The sequence below is a fragment of the Thamnophis sirtalis genome, unplaced genomic scaffold, assembly GCF_051295495.1.
Source record: "Thamnophis sirtalis isolate CommonGarterSnake01/CBP01778 unplaced genomic scaffold, rThaSir2_p1.2 scaffold_4, whole genome shotgun sequence".
Taxonomy (NCBI): Eukaryota; Metazoa; Chordata; class Lepidosauria; order Squamata; family Natricidae; genus Thamnophis; species Thamnophis sirtalis.
This window is the reverse complement of record NW_028261384.1, coordinates 84,240,940-84,254,932: the sequence shown is the minus strand read 5'-3', so window position 1 is coordinate 84,254,932 and position 13,993 is coordinate 84,240,940. Positions and strand designations below refer to the sequence as shown.

General features: G+C 34.8%; 1 protein-coding gene across 6 annotated transcripts in view; it reads left to right on the top strand.

Moving 5' to 3' along the window:
* The window catches only part of UBA6 (ubiquitin like modifier activating enzyme 6), a 110,382-nt gene that overhangs the window by 22,662 nt on the left and 73,727 nt on the right, over positions 1–13,993 (top strand). For all 6 annotated transcript variants that reach the window (XM_087713231.1, XM_087713227.1, XM_087713230.1 and 3 more), the window contains 4 exons: positions 1,464–1,586; positions 6,784–6,907; positions 10,861–10,964; positions 13,180–13,242. In XM_087713231.1, coding sequence (XP_087569357.1) covers positions 1,464–1,586; positions 6,784–6,907; positions 10,861–10,964; positions 13,180–13,242 — 414 coding nt within the window. The remainder of the gene's footprint in view (positions 1–1,463; positions 1,587–6,783; positions 6,908–10,860; positions 10,965–13,179; positions 13,243–13,993) is intronic.

Sequence of the window (13,993 nt, the reverse complement as noted above, 5' to 3'; positions counted from 1 at the left end):
AATAAATCCAATCCTAATTAATTTGTTTTCCTGTTTAGTTGTATATTTTTTCAGACTCTTTTTTGTTGTATCATTTCTTCCAACATGAAAGCAGGGAAAGAGTTAATGATCAATGGAATTTATTATTTGGGTAAACCTCTCTGTCACATCTTTGATCTTTGCACTTTGTAGATAACATATTTTCATACATAGCCTGCAAATTGCTGATTCTGTTCCTCTCAGAAGAGAATCAGCAATCACCATCACACACAGTTATTCTTTGGGGAGCTCAGTGGATTACTCTTCTTTGTGATAGTCTGAGTTACTTTCCTTACTATCACCGTAACACTTAATAAAGACTGTTCTCTAAATGTCTACATATTTTCTTCTAGAGGGAGGATATGAAATTGATTATTCAGCTCCAGTGACAGGGACAGTCTTTTTTGGTTTTTTTGTCCTCTTTGAGTAACATGATTCCATCGCTCTTCTTCTAGGGGTTCATTTTTTTCTGTAATTGTTTTTCCATTGCTGTGTTTAGTTTGCATACAGACTTTCATTTTTTTCTAGGACTTCCTCAATTTCAAAGATAAGACTTCAGAGTGGCTAGATATGTCTACTTCCTCTACTTTTCCCTTGAAAAAAAATTCAATTTTTAAAATAATTTTAATGTTTAAAATCAATTTTTAATTTTATATATTTCATATTTAAATGCTATTATCTTTAACATAAAATTTTGATTGCTTTTGAAAGTCATTTTTATTTGATTACTCAAAAATGATTTGTTTTCCTTCTTTTGTATCTAAGCATCTAGTCGTGACTACCCTGATAATAAGTGAATTGAAGTTAAAGTTGTCATCTGCAGTCCCTTGTGAAAAAAAGCAGCTAACTGTAGTTAACATGTTTAAAAAATCTTTGGACTTTTGTAATGTGTTCACATACTCTATAAGCTTGACTTTTTAAAAGTTAGTAGAATTAACAGCTTTTACTATTTATTTATTTTTTGGTTCAAGCTGTTTTAAATTCACACATTCCTATCCAAGCAAGCTAAAAGAAGCAAAAACTCTTACTTATATCCAGGGTTATCAGTGGTGGGTTTCCATTTTTTTTTACTACTGATTCACCTGTGCGTGTACACAATGCTTCTGCTCATGCTCAGAAGCATCCGGGCGGGTGGGCAGAGCCTCCCGCCGCTGATACCGTTTCGCTCGATCTGGGAGCAACCCGCCTCTAAGGGTTATAGTACAAATGTGACTAAAAGCTTTGTAAGGGTAATTCTGAAACTACAACTTGGCCAGAGATCTAAAGAAATTGGATGAGTATCTATTATTTTGTTCAAATTCTGAAAAACTCAATATAAGCCAATTATAAATCTGTATTAAATGTTAACATATTAACTTTTCTTTTTTTCATCAACAGTAGCAAAATAAAATATTTTATGCAAGCTTGTGAAATTTAATTGTCATTATTTTGGCTTGTTCCTACAGTTTATAAGTGCGGATGTGTATGGAATATGGGCACGTCTGTTTTGTGACTTTGGTGATGAATTTGAAGTCCTAGATACCACAGGAGAGGAACCAAAAGAAATCTTCATTTCAAACATATCTCAGGTGAGAATGTTTTAAATATTGATGTATTTTATTTTGTATATGTTAAGTGGTTTAACTTAAATCCTTAAAATTTTAAATTCATATGTAGAAAAAAGTATACAGCAGTATTATGCAGATGATAATGTTGTATGCTATGCAGTTATAGGTAGTACATCAGAATTGTCTTTTATGGGAAATGTGCTTTTAGATGTGGGAAAGAAAAAGATAAATTCAGTGCAGTATAACAGCATCCAGTACTCAAAATGCCTTAGTTCCTGCTCAAGAGATCTTTAGCATAATTAGGTGGGCAAAGCTACGATAAGGCCATGGGTTTGATAAAGTAGTTCAGAAGTATTGCTTACTAAAGATTATACCATATGCTTTTGAAAATGTTTAGTTAATTTTTATTTTTTGAAATGTTTAGCACTTAATGGTAGTTTTTTCTGTACCATTTTATATTATTTAATTTTTTTCATGCTATATAGTTGCAAAAATAAATTTTTGTGTTAAGAATTTTAAAATAATTTCAGACATTAGCTATTCATTATAGTTAGATATCCTTGAATAGTGTAAAATGGTTCTTACTTGACAAACATTCTTCTTGGGCATTCATTATACTTCAATTATATTAAAGGTTAATTTCTCAAGTGCAGTGGTACAGATAGTGGATAATTTAGTTAATTAATTTGAATTACATTTTTTTCATTGGCATAGGAAATATCTTCTTTTATATTCTACAGCAGGGGTGTCAAACTCAATTTCATTGAGGACCGCATCAAGGCTGTGGTTGACTTCGAGGGGGCTGGGCAGGCGTGGCCAATTGGCTGTGGTTAATTAGGTGGGTGTAGCCAGCTTGATGCCACTCACTGGGCATGGCCAATTGGGTGGGCATGGCCATCTTGACACCACTCCCCAAACTGCTGGCATACTTCCTCTTTGCATTGGGTATACAGGGCCAAAGCAATGCTGGCTCAATGTTTCCTCTTTGCTTTGGGTAGACTGAGCCAAAGCTGATGTTTCCTCTTCACATTGGGTAGACTGGGCCGAAGCAATGTGGACTGGCTCCTTACATTTTCCAGGATATCCCTGTAGGCCGGATCTGACCACATCACAGGCTGGATCTGGACTGTGGGCCCTGTGTTTTATACCCCTGTTCTAGAGGATGATCAGAGTCATTTTCACAAAATATGTCCTTGGAATAAAAATAAATGAAATTATAATACAGGTGGTCCTTGCTTACTTACCATTTATTCAGTGATATTGAAGTCCCATTGGTGTTGAAAAAAATGACCCTTAGCTGGTCTTCAAAATTACAGCCTTTGCAATGTCTCTACAGTCACGTAATCATGATTTGGGTGTTTGGCAACTGCCACACATTTTTAAATGTCACATAATCCTATGGTCATATGATTGCCATTTCCAATGTTCACAGCCAGCTTCCTTTTTTAAAAGATAACTTTATTAAATACTTTAAAGAAGGAAATAAATACAAACTAACAAAATAAGAGAAAGAAAAGAAAGAAGGAAAGAAGAAAATAAAGAAAAATAAAAATGCAGGAAAGAAAAAAATACATAACAGAAAAGGAGAAAAAAATGCAAAGAAGTAGCTTCTGATTTTCTTTACAGCAGTTATAAGTACAATTGTGAGTTTACCTCTTTATAATTAACAAAAACTTTCACACTCTACTTTTGACAAGCAAAGTCAGTGAGGGAAGCTGGCAGAAAATCACAAGTCACAGTCGTGTAACATTATGCTTAAAACCTCTGATTTTCTTTTTTTAATGGATCAAAATATTAATAATTTATCAGAATATAAAATGTATTTTTTTCTAATATTAAAGGAAAATAAAAATAATGGAAAAGAAAGGGAAGGGCAAAGGACAAAATGTGAGGCAGAAGGGGAAAACAAAGTGTGACTTTTGACTCTTTAGCCCAGTAATAGATAACATTATTGCCTCAACTTTTTATTTTTACACAATGATATATACAAGCTATTTTTGTAACAATGAAACCAAAACAAAAGTTTCATTTTTCCATCACAAGCACAAAATCTAGAAGCAGTTTCCAAATGAAAACAAAATTCCATATGTTCTTTCCTTTGACTAAAATAATCAATTCAACCATGTCTACTTTTTTGTTGTGGAAAATAATATGTATTTCAGCTTGCACTTACTAATTTTAACAGACTATCATTTATATTATCAACATTCGCTATACTTTGATTCTTTGCAGGAAGAAACCTTTTTTTCATCCTCTAAACTTTTTTAAAAAAATATTTCTAAAATAAATTCTAATATATCTTTTAAACTTCTTTAGATACTTTCAAACTCACTTTCAATTCTTTACAAGCTTAACTATTATAAATGAAGGAAAAAACACATTTTCAGATCTACTTTAGAAACATAAAGCTATTTTAAAATTTTCTTTCAGTTACATACAGTATATCAGACTGGTAAAAATTCTTCCTAATTCCAATTAACTGATTAAATTTAAGTCACTCTTTCCAGCTCATCCTCATAGAATACAACCTTTTTTATCTCTGGTATGTTTAACAAGTAATTATAAACAACAATGTTAATATCCATAAAGAAAAAGTTCAAAACTTGTCCTCCTGAATGTTGTACATTTGCTTGAAATTGCAGCTGGGAAGTTTATATTTAAGCCATCATCACAATAAAGATTAGTGTCAGATTTGTATTCCAAGATTGTGGTTAAGACCTTTGCATGGTCAGCTACTTGTGAAATTGCCTCACTGATTTGGTAACTTTTTAAACATAATTACATCTCTGATATACTCATCTTTCTTCCAATCACTTGCAAATTTGTATAACATCTTTGGAATATAATTGATTTATAAAGTGAAGAGTTTTGTTTAAATATTTTTCTAACACAACTCTCTGTTTTCTCAAAACCTTCTTTTGCTCCCCTCTTTCTCTTTCTATCTGCAAACCAGAGGTGGGTTGCTGCTGGTTCGCATCAGTTCGGGCGAACCGGTAGTAAAAACTGGGACTGGGTCGCCAAATTGGTAGGGACGGCAAACTGGCCACGCCCCCGAACTGGTTCCCTAGTCACCTCTGCCATTACCAGATTGTTTTTTAGTCATTTTTTCATGTTCTGAGCATGAAATTTACAGGCAACTGCATGTGCGCACAATGAACCAGCAGCGCACATAAAGCAACATGAAGTGAACTGGCAGCGTGCGCTAAGTGAACCGGCAGCAACCCACCCCTGCTGCAAACTCACACAGTTACGCACTCCCTCTTCCACACACTTCCTCTTCTACACTTTTTCATCCTGCAAACATCCTCTTCCAACAAACTAGAAAAGTTACACATTTCTCTTCCATAAAATCCCTCTTCCACACACTTTTTTTCCTGCAAATGCATGCATGCATGCACATAGTAACACACTCCCTCTTCCAGTAATCTCGTATGGTTACACTCTCCCTTTTCTATACTACCTCTTCCATAAGCTCCTTCTTTGTTTCTGGAAACACATACACACACATGGCCTCACACTCTCTTTTCCAACAAACTCAAATAGCCACACACTCCTCCTTTCTTCCAGCAACAGAGAAACGTTTGCCAATGGTGTACATTCACTGGGAGAAAGAGGGAGGGTTTGGCTGCACAATTCTTCTTTAAGAGGGAGTGTGTGCCTTGTGCATGTATTTATAGGAAGAAAGAGGGAGTGTTGGGAAGAGAGATTGTGTGGCACGTGAGTTTGCTGGAAGAGGGAGTGTGTGGCTGCATGTGTGTGTGTGATTGCAGGAACAAAGAGGGAGAGTAGAGGGAGTGTGTGGCTCTGTGAGTTTTCTGGAAGAGGAAGTATGTGCCCATGTGCATGTGTGCATTTGCAGAAAGAAGGAAGGAAAGTGAGTGTGAAAGAGAGTGTATGACCACGTGAGTCTGCTGGAAGAGGAAGTATAAGCTATGCATGCCCATGTGTGTACCAGAAGAAAAAGTGGGAATGTAATAAGGAAAGAATTTTGATGAAACAGAGGGCTGTGTCAGTGTCTCAGAAAAAGATGGCTTCTTTTCTGCCATGTGGCCCAGTAATGGAGCTTGCCCTCCTATTCTGAATTCTTGAGCTCTGAAAATCTTCAAAAGTAAAAGGATCATTTGGTGACAGGATGGGTACAGAGCTGGGTGTGGAAGAGGACCAAGTGACGGGCCCCAAGAGTTGGGAAGCAGTGCATGCTTTAACTTGGGGGAGGCTTTGGGTGGCCAAATTCCACTGCTCTTGTTACTGCACTAGTCCCACCATCATCTTCCCCATTCAATTTACCCCATGCATACTTAATGACCTGTACATTTGTTTAACAAATGCATTGGGGAGAGCTGGGATGGGGACTCATTCACTTAAAATAGATCAATTAATATGCTCCTGACTTTTGACTCTAATGGACAGGCTCCATTATGGTTATAACCTGTATTGTAAGATGGAACAGTCATGTGAAATTGTGCTTAATTATTGAGTTGCTTAGTGACAGAGTTGCCAGTTCCAATTGCAGTCAGTAAAGACCACCTGTAATTAATACATTTGCAGTCCTTAAGGCTGAATATCATTCTAGATGAACTGATTTTAATTTTTCTATTTACAGTGTAATGAGAGATATTTTCACATGCCTTACTTACTAATATTCATCCACAAAAAAAGTTGAAATTACCAAGCCAACCAAATATTTTAATCAATACCCATTTACTCTTATGAATAAATTTATAAAATGGAAAAAAATTCTTTATTTACTTATTTTGGAAAAATTTTCAACCAGCATTGTCATTGTCATACAGCAGAACTCCATTGGGGGAGGGATGCATTAGTCAGTATGTGCATACCTTCTACTATAGTTTTGTAAGTCTGAATATGCATGTAGAGTTTTAATTATGATCATTGTTAAAATACAGTAATTTTCATATTAATGTTTGTGTTAATCCTCCACTCTTGGAATTATTAAATAAAATTAAAATAAGATTAGGAGAGGTAATATTTTTACCTTAGATGTGGAAGGTAGTTAGTTATCTCTCACAGCCTAATATCTGGAGGTTAAAAAATATTCCAATTGAAAGTATTGACAAACTTCCAAAAAATTTACCAATCTTACCAAGAAAAATGCATGCCCGTGTATTTATCAGGAATCAAGTCAAGAATGAGAATTGTGTTTGAATTTTTACTGCAATCTTACTTTTCCTTTATATTTGGTGGATTCCAATTTCAGGCGATTTGTGGTATTGTCACCTGCCTTGATAATAATCCTCATAAACTTGAAACTGGACAATTTGTAACTTTCCGGGAAATTAATGGAATGACATCTTTAAATGGATCTACCCATCAGATAAGTGGTAAGCCATTTTTTTTTCAAACTGCAGCAATAGTAAAATCATATATTTATAAATTAAATTTATAACAAGAAAGATTTATATACAAAATGTCTGTTCTAATGGAATTTTGAAGTAGAGGGACAATACACTACTATCATAGGAAAAATGGTTAATAAGTTAATTCTTACAAAAGGATTCTAGATGCTTGGTTATTTTACCTTCCTAAAGATTCCTGAATATATTTTATGCATTTTGTATCCATTGTATAATTTATTAATAAAGATTAATAATACCTGCAAAAATAGCTACTATATGGTTTTGATAGACAGCACAATGAAATTTACACAGTCCACTTGTAAGCATTGTTTCTTATTTTATTTTAATGTATTAGATTTATGTCATGCCACACAGAGCATTAGACGTAACACAAAAAATAATTTACCAGGACACACTTTTTAGCATAGGTTGGAACATTTCAAGTATTTACCTTGGAGAATATGAAATCCTGAGATACTTTTGACAGTACTGCCTTCAATAAATGTCATGTCCTCAGACACTGTAAATTATCCCTACCCTAGGTGTCTGAGAAAAGAATGACCTTAGAACAATTTCAGTGGAGGAGTATGGGTAGATTCTTCAGAAGGAAAAATAATATTTCCTCTGAAATGCACACCTTTAAGTACAATGCATGTTCCAAACTGATCACTGGAGCAGAATTATGATGTACCACTTCAAATTCTTCAACTTAAAGTGGATTTTTAAAAATCAGAGATTTTTTCCTAGCAGGTCAAACTAATGGGAAAGAAAATCAAAATAGCAAGAAGTTCTTAGATAAAATTATTCTTAAAATCACAAACAATTCCAACAAAGAAAACCAAATTGAAGATTGCAGATGAAGCAATTGTAGGCAATACTGAAGATCTTAAGGAGACTTCATAAGTGGGGGGAAAAAAGGCCAAAGTTTTTTGAAATGATAGCATCTATAGGATATTGCCAACTACAGGAGACAGTGCTCATCTCCATTTCAAGGGTGTTGAGCCAACACTGTCTGAAAACGTTTCCATTGTGATGTGGCTTGCATGACATGGACTGTTGGCTTTCCAACGAATAAACCTGGTGTCTTAACTGCTGAGCCACAATGCCATCCTAAATATAAGTAGACTCATGATACCCAATATGTCAATCTTCAACTGATCAGCGAAGGCAGTCCAGATTCTGTCCTAGTTTTTGGAGTTTGTGCACGTTTGGATGTTGAGGAACTGCCTCTGATTCAATCTTATCAAGACCTAGATCTGGGGATACTCTATCTTTAATTTTGGATAAGGTTGCATTTCCCCATTTAAGAGAGAAGTACAATTTGGAGGTCTTCATGGATTTGCGTGAGCAGGTGTGTGAGTTGCACTGGTTACCATATGCTTCTGGATGCAATTCATTATGATCTATAAAGATCTACATGGAAAAATCTCATTATCTCACTACATCTCTACAGAAATGCACAACACCAAGGATTAAAACCTAGAATCCATATGGGTCAATATAAAAGGAAAAAAGAATGGCATTGCTATAAGCATATACTACAGGCCACCCAACCAAGCAGAAGAAAAGAAGTCTTTGCTAATCAGTTAATTAATGTATGTAGGAAACATACTGTAATGGAAGACTTTAACTACCCTGATATTAATTGGAAGACAAACTGCAGCAAGTGGGAGATTGAACAGATTCCCAACCAACTTAGCTGAAAACTTTGTCATCCAAAAGGTATAGGAGTGAACTAGAGGAAAAGCTATATTGGACCTAATTTCTTACTAATTGAGAAGTGATAGAGTTGAAGTCTCCAGAACACTCAAGTGTGAGTGAGTGACCATGTCATATTGGAATTCAATATAATGTGAACACAAGCAGTAGAATATAACCAACAGTGTTTTTACTTTAAAAGAGCTGATTTTAACAAACTGGGAAATACCCTAAGAAAAATCCCATGGATAGCAATAGCAATAGCAGTTAGACTTATATACCACTTCATAGGAATCATAGGCCTCTCTAAGCGGTTTACAGAGTCAGCATATTGCCCCCACAGTCTGGGTCCTCATTTCACCCACCTCGGAAGGATGGAAGGCTGAGTCAACCTTGAGCCGGTGAGATTTGAACCGCTGAACTGCAGATAGCAGTCAGCTGAAGTGGCCTGCAGTACTGCACCCTAACCACTGCGCCACCTCGTCCTGGATAAAAATCCTAAAGGGGAAAACAACTCAAAAAGGATGGGAAACTCTGAAAAATATGACCATAAAAGTCCAATCCAACACAATACCACTGAAAAAGAAAAACAAGAAGAGACCAGCATGGTGCACATAAGATCTCTCTGATCAATTGAAAGACAAAAAGGACAAATCCAAAAAAATTGAAAGAAGACACATAACTAAGGCAGAATAATAATAGCTAGCCTGAATTGGCAAAGAGGAAATCAGAAAAGCAAAGGCTCAGAATGTATAAAAGTCAAACATAATAAAAAAAAGTTTCTTAACATATAAATAAGAAGAAAACTTGGAGTGTGTTCTTGGAGTCCTAGTGCACAATCACTTAAACATGAGCTAGCAGTGTGGCAGCAGCCAAAAATGCTAATATAATCTTTGGTTATATAAACAGAGGTGTAGAATCAAAATCTATTAGTAGTATTAGTGCTATTTTATAAACACTTAGTAGGACATACCTGGAATACTGCATCCACTATTTGTCACTACATTATGAAAAAGATGTTGAAACTTTGGAAAAAGTGCAAAGAAGAGCAACTTTTAACCTTCCAGAAAACCTTAAAAGTCTTGGCTGTTCTTACTTCTCTAAACTACCAATGTTATTTTGAAATTATTTTCTGTGTTACAATCCCAACCAATGTTATTTATAAATTTCATAGACATATCTTCCTGCTTTTCATCCAAGAGGCTTGCTAGTGGCCAATAGTTAAATATTAGGTATAAACAGGCCAATTTTGTCTGGAATTCCATGTCCCAAACATTTCACTTAGGTTTATCAAATTTATTTTTAGAAAAACCAACAAAACTACCTTAGAAGAACATACCGTATTTTTTCGGAATATAAAACACAACGGAGTATAAAATGCACCAAAGTTTTGAAGAGGCAATTTTTTTAAAAAAGATTTTGCATTCTGCAGACCTCCTCATAAAGGCCCGTTTTTCACGAAAACGGACACAGTATTTTTTTTTATTTTTTTTTACAAAAAAAGGACATGAATAGCCTTTAGGAGCCTTTGTAGAGTATTCCGGGGGAGGGGGCAAGACGGGCCCAGTTTTTGTAAAAAAAAAAAAAGGGGGGGGGAATGAATTAACCTTTAGGAGGCTTATAGAGTGCTCCTGGGAGGTTGGGGGGGGGCAAAACAACAAAAAAAATGGCCCATTTTTCGCTCATTTCTGCCCTCCACAGTTCCCAGGAGCATTCTGCAAGGCTCCTAAAGGCTATGTATGGCCATTTTGGTGAAGGGGGCAGGGTTTCGTAAGACAAAAAATGCTATGTTCAGTGTATAAGACACACCCAGATTTTCAGCCTCTTTTTTTGAGGGGAAAAAGGTGCATCTTATATTCCAAAAAATACAGTAGTCTGTAGAAGGATTCCCTGGAATGTTCCATTTCCAAACCAGAGAGTTCTGCATATTACTATTTTATATTATCATTTATATTATTTTATATTATCATTTTATATTAGTCTGATTATTATATATATATTTTTGTAGTCATGGAACAGATTTTCATTACTTTGTAATGAATTTTGTTCCATTTTTATATAATTATGTATGATAGAGAATTAGCTTACCATTGTATAGATTGATTAGGTCAGAACTGAATTCAAAACAGTAAAAGTCAAACTAGATGTGTAGAACGATAAACATTTTCATTTTCTTTTTATTTAAGATTATCAGATAAGTAAAATAAAAAACCCCTCAAACTAATTTCTCTCTCTTTCAGTGATATCACCTTATTCCTTCAGCATTGGGAATACTGCAGATATGGAACCTTATTTACATGGTGGTATAGCTGTCCAAGTAAAGATACCTAAAGTATTTCATTTTGTAAGTGACTTTAAAGATAATTATTAACAGTATGTGTATTCATTCTTCTAGATTTTATTGACCTGAATGTGATGAATTAATGTATGGAGAATAATCAGAAAGAATGAAAAATCTTAATGAGGCAGGCAAATACAGTTAGCAAACATTATTAAATCTTTGTTTGATAAAATTCATGAGTTGAATGCCAGTATTGAGGTGTATAAGTTATATATATAAAAAAACCTGGCCATATGAAAAGGGAAGAGGAATGTGTTGAATATGAAGAAAGTACACACATATGCTGAAAACCAGTAATACTTACTTGGTACAAATTTGAATGTATACTTGATGCATAGCCAAAGTAGAAACTATATATATATGGTAAGTATAAAAGTTTGGTTACCTTTTACAACTTCATAACAAGTTCTTTGGCATAAAAATAGGTTCTAAATGCTTCTGATAGCAAACTGAAAATCTTTGTAATCTTTATTAGGGCTTTTACACAAGGGAGTGAGGTTTGCTGCCTTTTGGCATGTCAGTTGTCCTAAATGTCTTGATGAGGATTTTATTGTTTGTGTGCCTGTTTCTAATTATTGGTCCTTTAAAAATCTATTTTTTCTTCAGCTTTGTTTTATTTTTATGCCTTTTGGTCAGAAATATGATTGTTACATCTTTTTATTAGTTTCATTAGAGAATCGATTCTGAGTTTTTCTGATCTAAAAGTTTCAGCTGTATCTAAATAATATATATGTTGTCCTTCTTTACTGACTGCCCCATTAATGACTCTTTGAAGTTATGACAATGCTTAAAAAAATAACTTCACAACCAGAGTGCATTTTCAACCATCATAATATGCCTCATTCATGTGATCACCATTTGTGGGCTTTGCAACTGACTTGTGAGAAGCAGTTAATATAGAAGGCAGAAGTAAAAGTATAAGGCACAATCACATTTTTTTTGTTTAGCAACCACAACATTTAACTTAATGATTGGAAGGAAAGTAGGATCATAAGCCTATAATGGTCATGTGATTTTCTTCTTAGGCACCACATGACTTAACAATAAAATTGTCAGTTCCAATTGTGAGATGAGTTGAGTTGAGTTTATTATATTTCTCTGCCACCCTATTCCCCGGAGGGGACTCAGGGCGGCTCACAACCAAGTCGGGGGGGGGGGGGGTACAAATAAGAAAAAAGAACACGAACAAAACAATACCACAATTTAAAACACTCAACAACCATACCATTCGAAGGGGGACAAAAAACTCATTAGCCCCAGACCTGTCGGAACAGCCAGGTTTTAAGGGCTGTGGTTGTGGTTACTAATGGTGGTTAGTAATTGTGGTTACTAACCAAGAACTAATTCACTGAATAAACAATTCATTGAACTAGTTAAGCATGTTTTAAAATAGGACAAGACAGGAAAGACCAGAATATATAACCAATTCAAGGCAAAGTGTGAGAATTTAGAAAGAATAGGATCCCATGAGAATCTGATGATATGCATCAAATATTCATAAGTTGTTTAGAATATATTACATTGATTTTTTTTAAATAGATCCTTTACTTTTAGTCTATTGTGTAAACTTAGCCCATATGGTTGGGTTGAAAAAAGTAATTGAGTAAACCATAGGTAAATTAACAAGAACAGCAACAGTCTTCCCATATAAATAGTTCACCCATTTTAATATCCTAAAACAGCTGTCCCCAATCTTTTGGGCACTAGAAACCGGTTCTGTGGAATGTGGTTTTTCTGCTGCCTGGAAAAGGGGCATGATTTCATGTGCTGCCTGGATCCTATACATGCATGGATAGAGCTCACTTTCAAGTCCCAGTTTTTAATGGGCTGCAGACTGATGCCCTCTGTGTCTAGGGGTTGGGAACCCCTGTCCTAAAAGAGTTTTGGTGCGTGGATGTTGGAGCAATAGTACAGTACTTGTTAACTGATATTGTGGAACAATATAAAGATTATGCTCATTGTGATTAGCTCAACAACTATACCTTGTTGCTGGTGATTTTTCTGTGGAGAATGGTGGGATTTTATCTTCTTGAAACTCTCTTTAAAACATTTTTATTTTTTCCATTATCTTCGGGATCACATTCTATTTTTTGGATTGTTTCTGCTATTGTACTAATATTAATGCATGAGTTTGAAAAATAAGGACAATCTTAATTCAGTTTGCCTGTGATTATTTCTTCATTTTGGAAATTATATATGGATTATTTTTTCCTCCTAGGAACCATTGGAGAAGCAGTTGTATAATCCAACCTATCTTATTGCTGACTTCAGCAAACCTGAGGTTAGTTTATTTGGAATATATATAAAGATAATTGAACTTAAAAATAATTTATTGAATGCACATGAATTAAATTAATTTTATTTATATGCTGGTTTTTTTCAAAATAGAATTTAAAATAGTGAAAAATCAACATAAACCCATAAGCCCTACGTTCATTAATCTACTGATGATACTGCACTTTGTATCAACAAGATTTTTGTGGCTTCTGAGGCTATACTTACTCCATGGAACAGCATTCCCCCCTCTCCCCCCCCCCCCCGGCAGTGATCTAGGTTACTCTGACCACCTACCATTTTATAAGGCTCTGAACATCTGGGTGTTCCTCCAGTCTTTGGGGTGAGGCAGCTAGCTAAGCTCTACTGGTGATGTGGTTTTGTTTGGAGGGTTGTTGTTTCATTAGGGCATTATGAGTGTAAACAGTTATAACGGCTTTAAACTTTGTATACTATTTGGATTAACAGCTGTCAGATGGGGGGTTCTATAAATTGTATGTATATATGAAAGTGTGTGTGTATACACTTACACACACATCCAGATGTAGAAAAAGCAGTGTATGTATGTATGTATGTATGTATGTATGTATGTATCTATCTATCTATCTATCTATCTATCTATCTATCTATCTATCTATCTATCTATCTATCTATCTATCTATCTATCTATCTATCTATCTATCTATCTATATGCCAGAATACTGCTTGCTAAGTTGACTATCCCCTTAAAATCCTTAAGTCATTAATTATATTTAAAA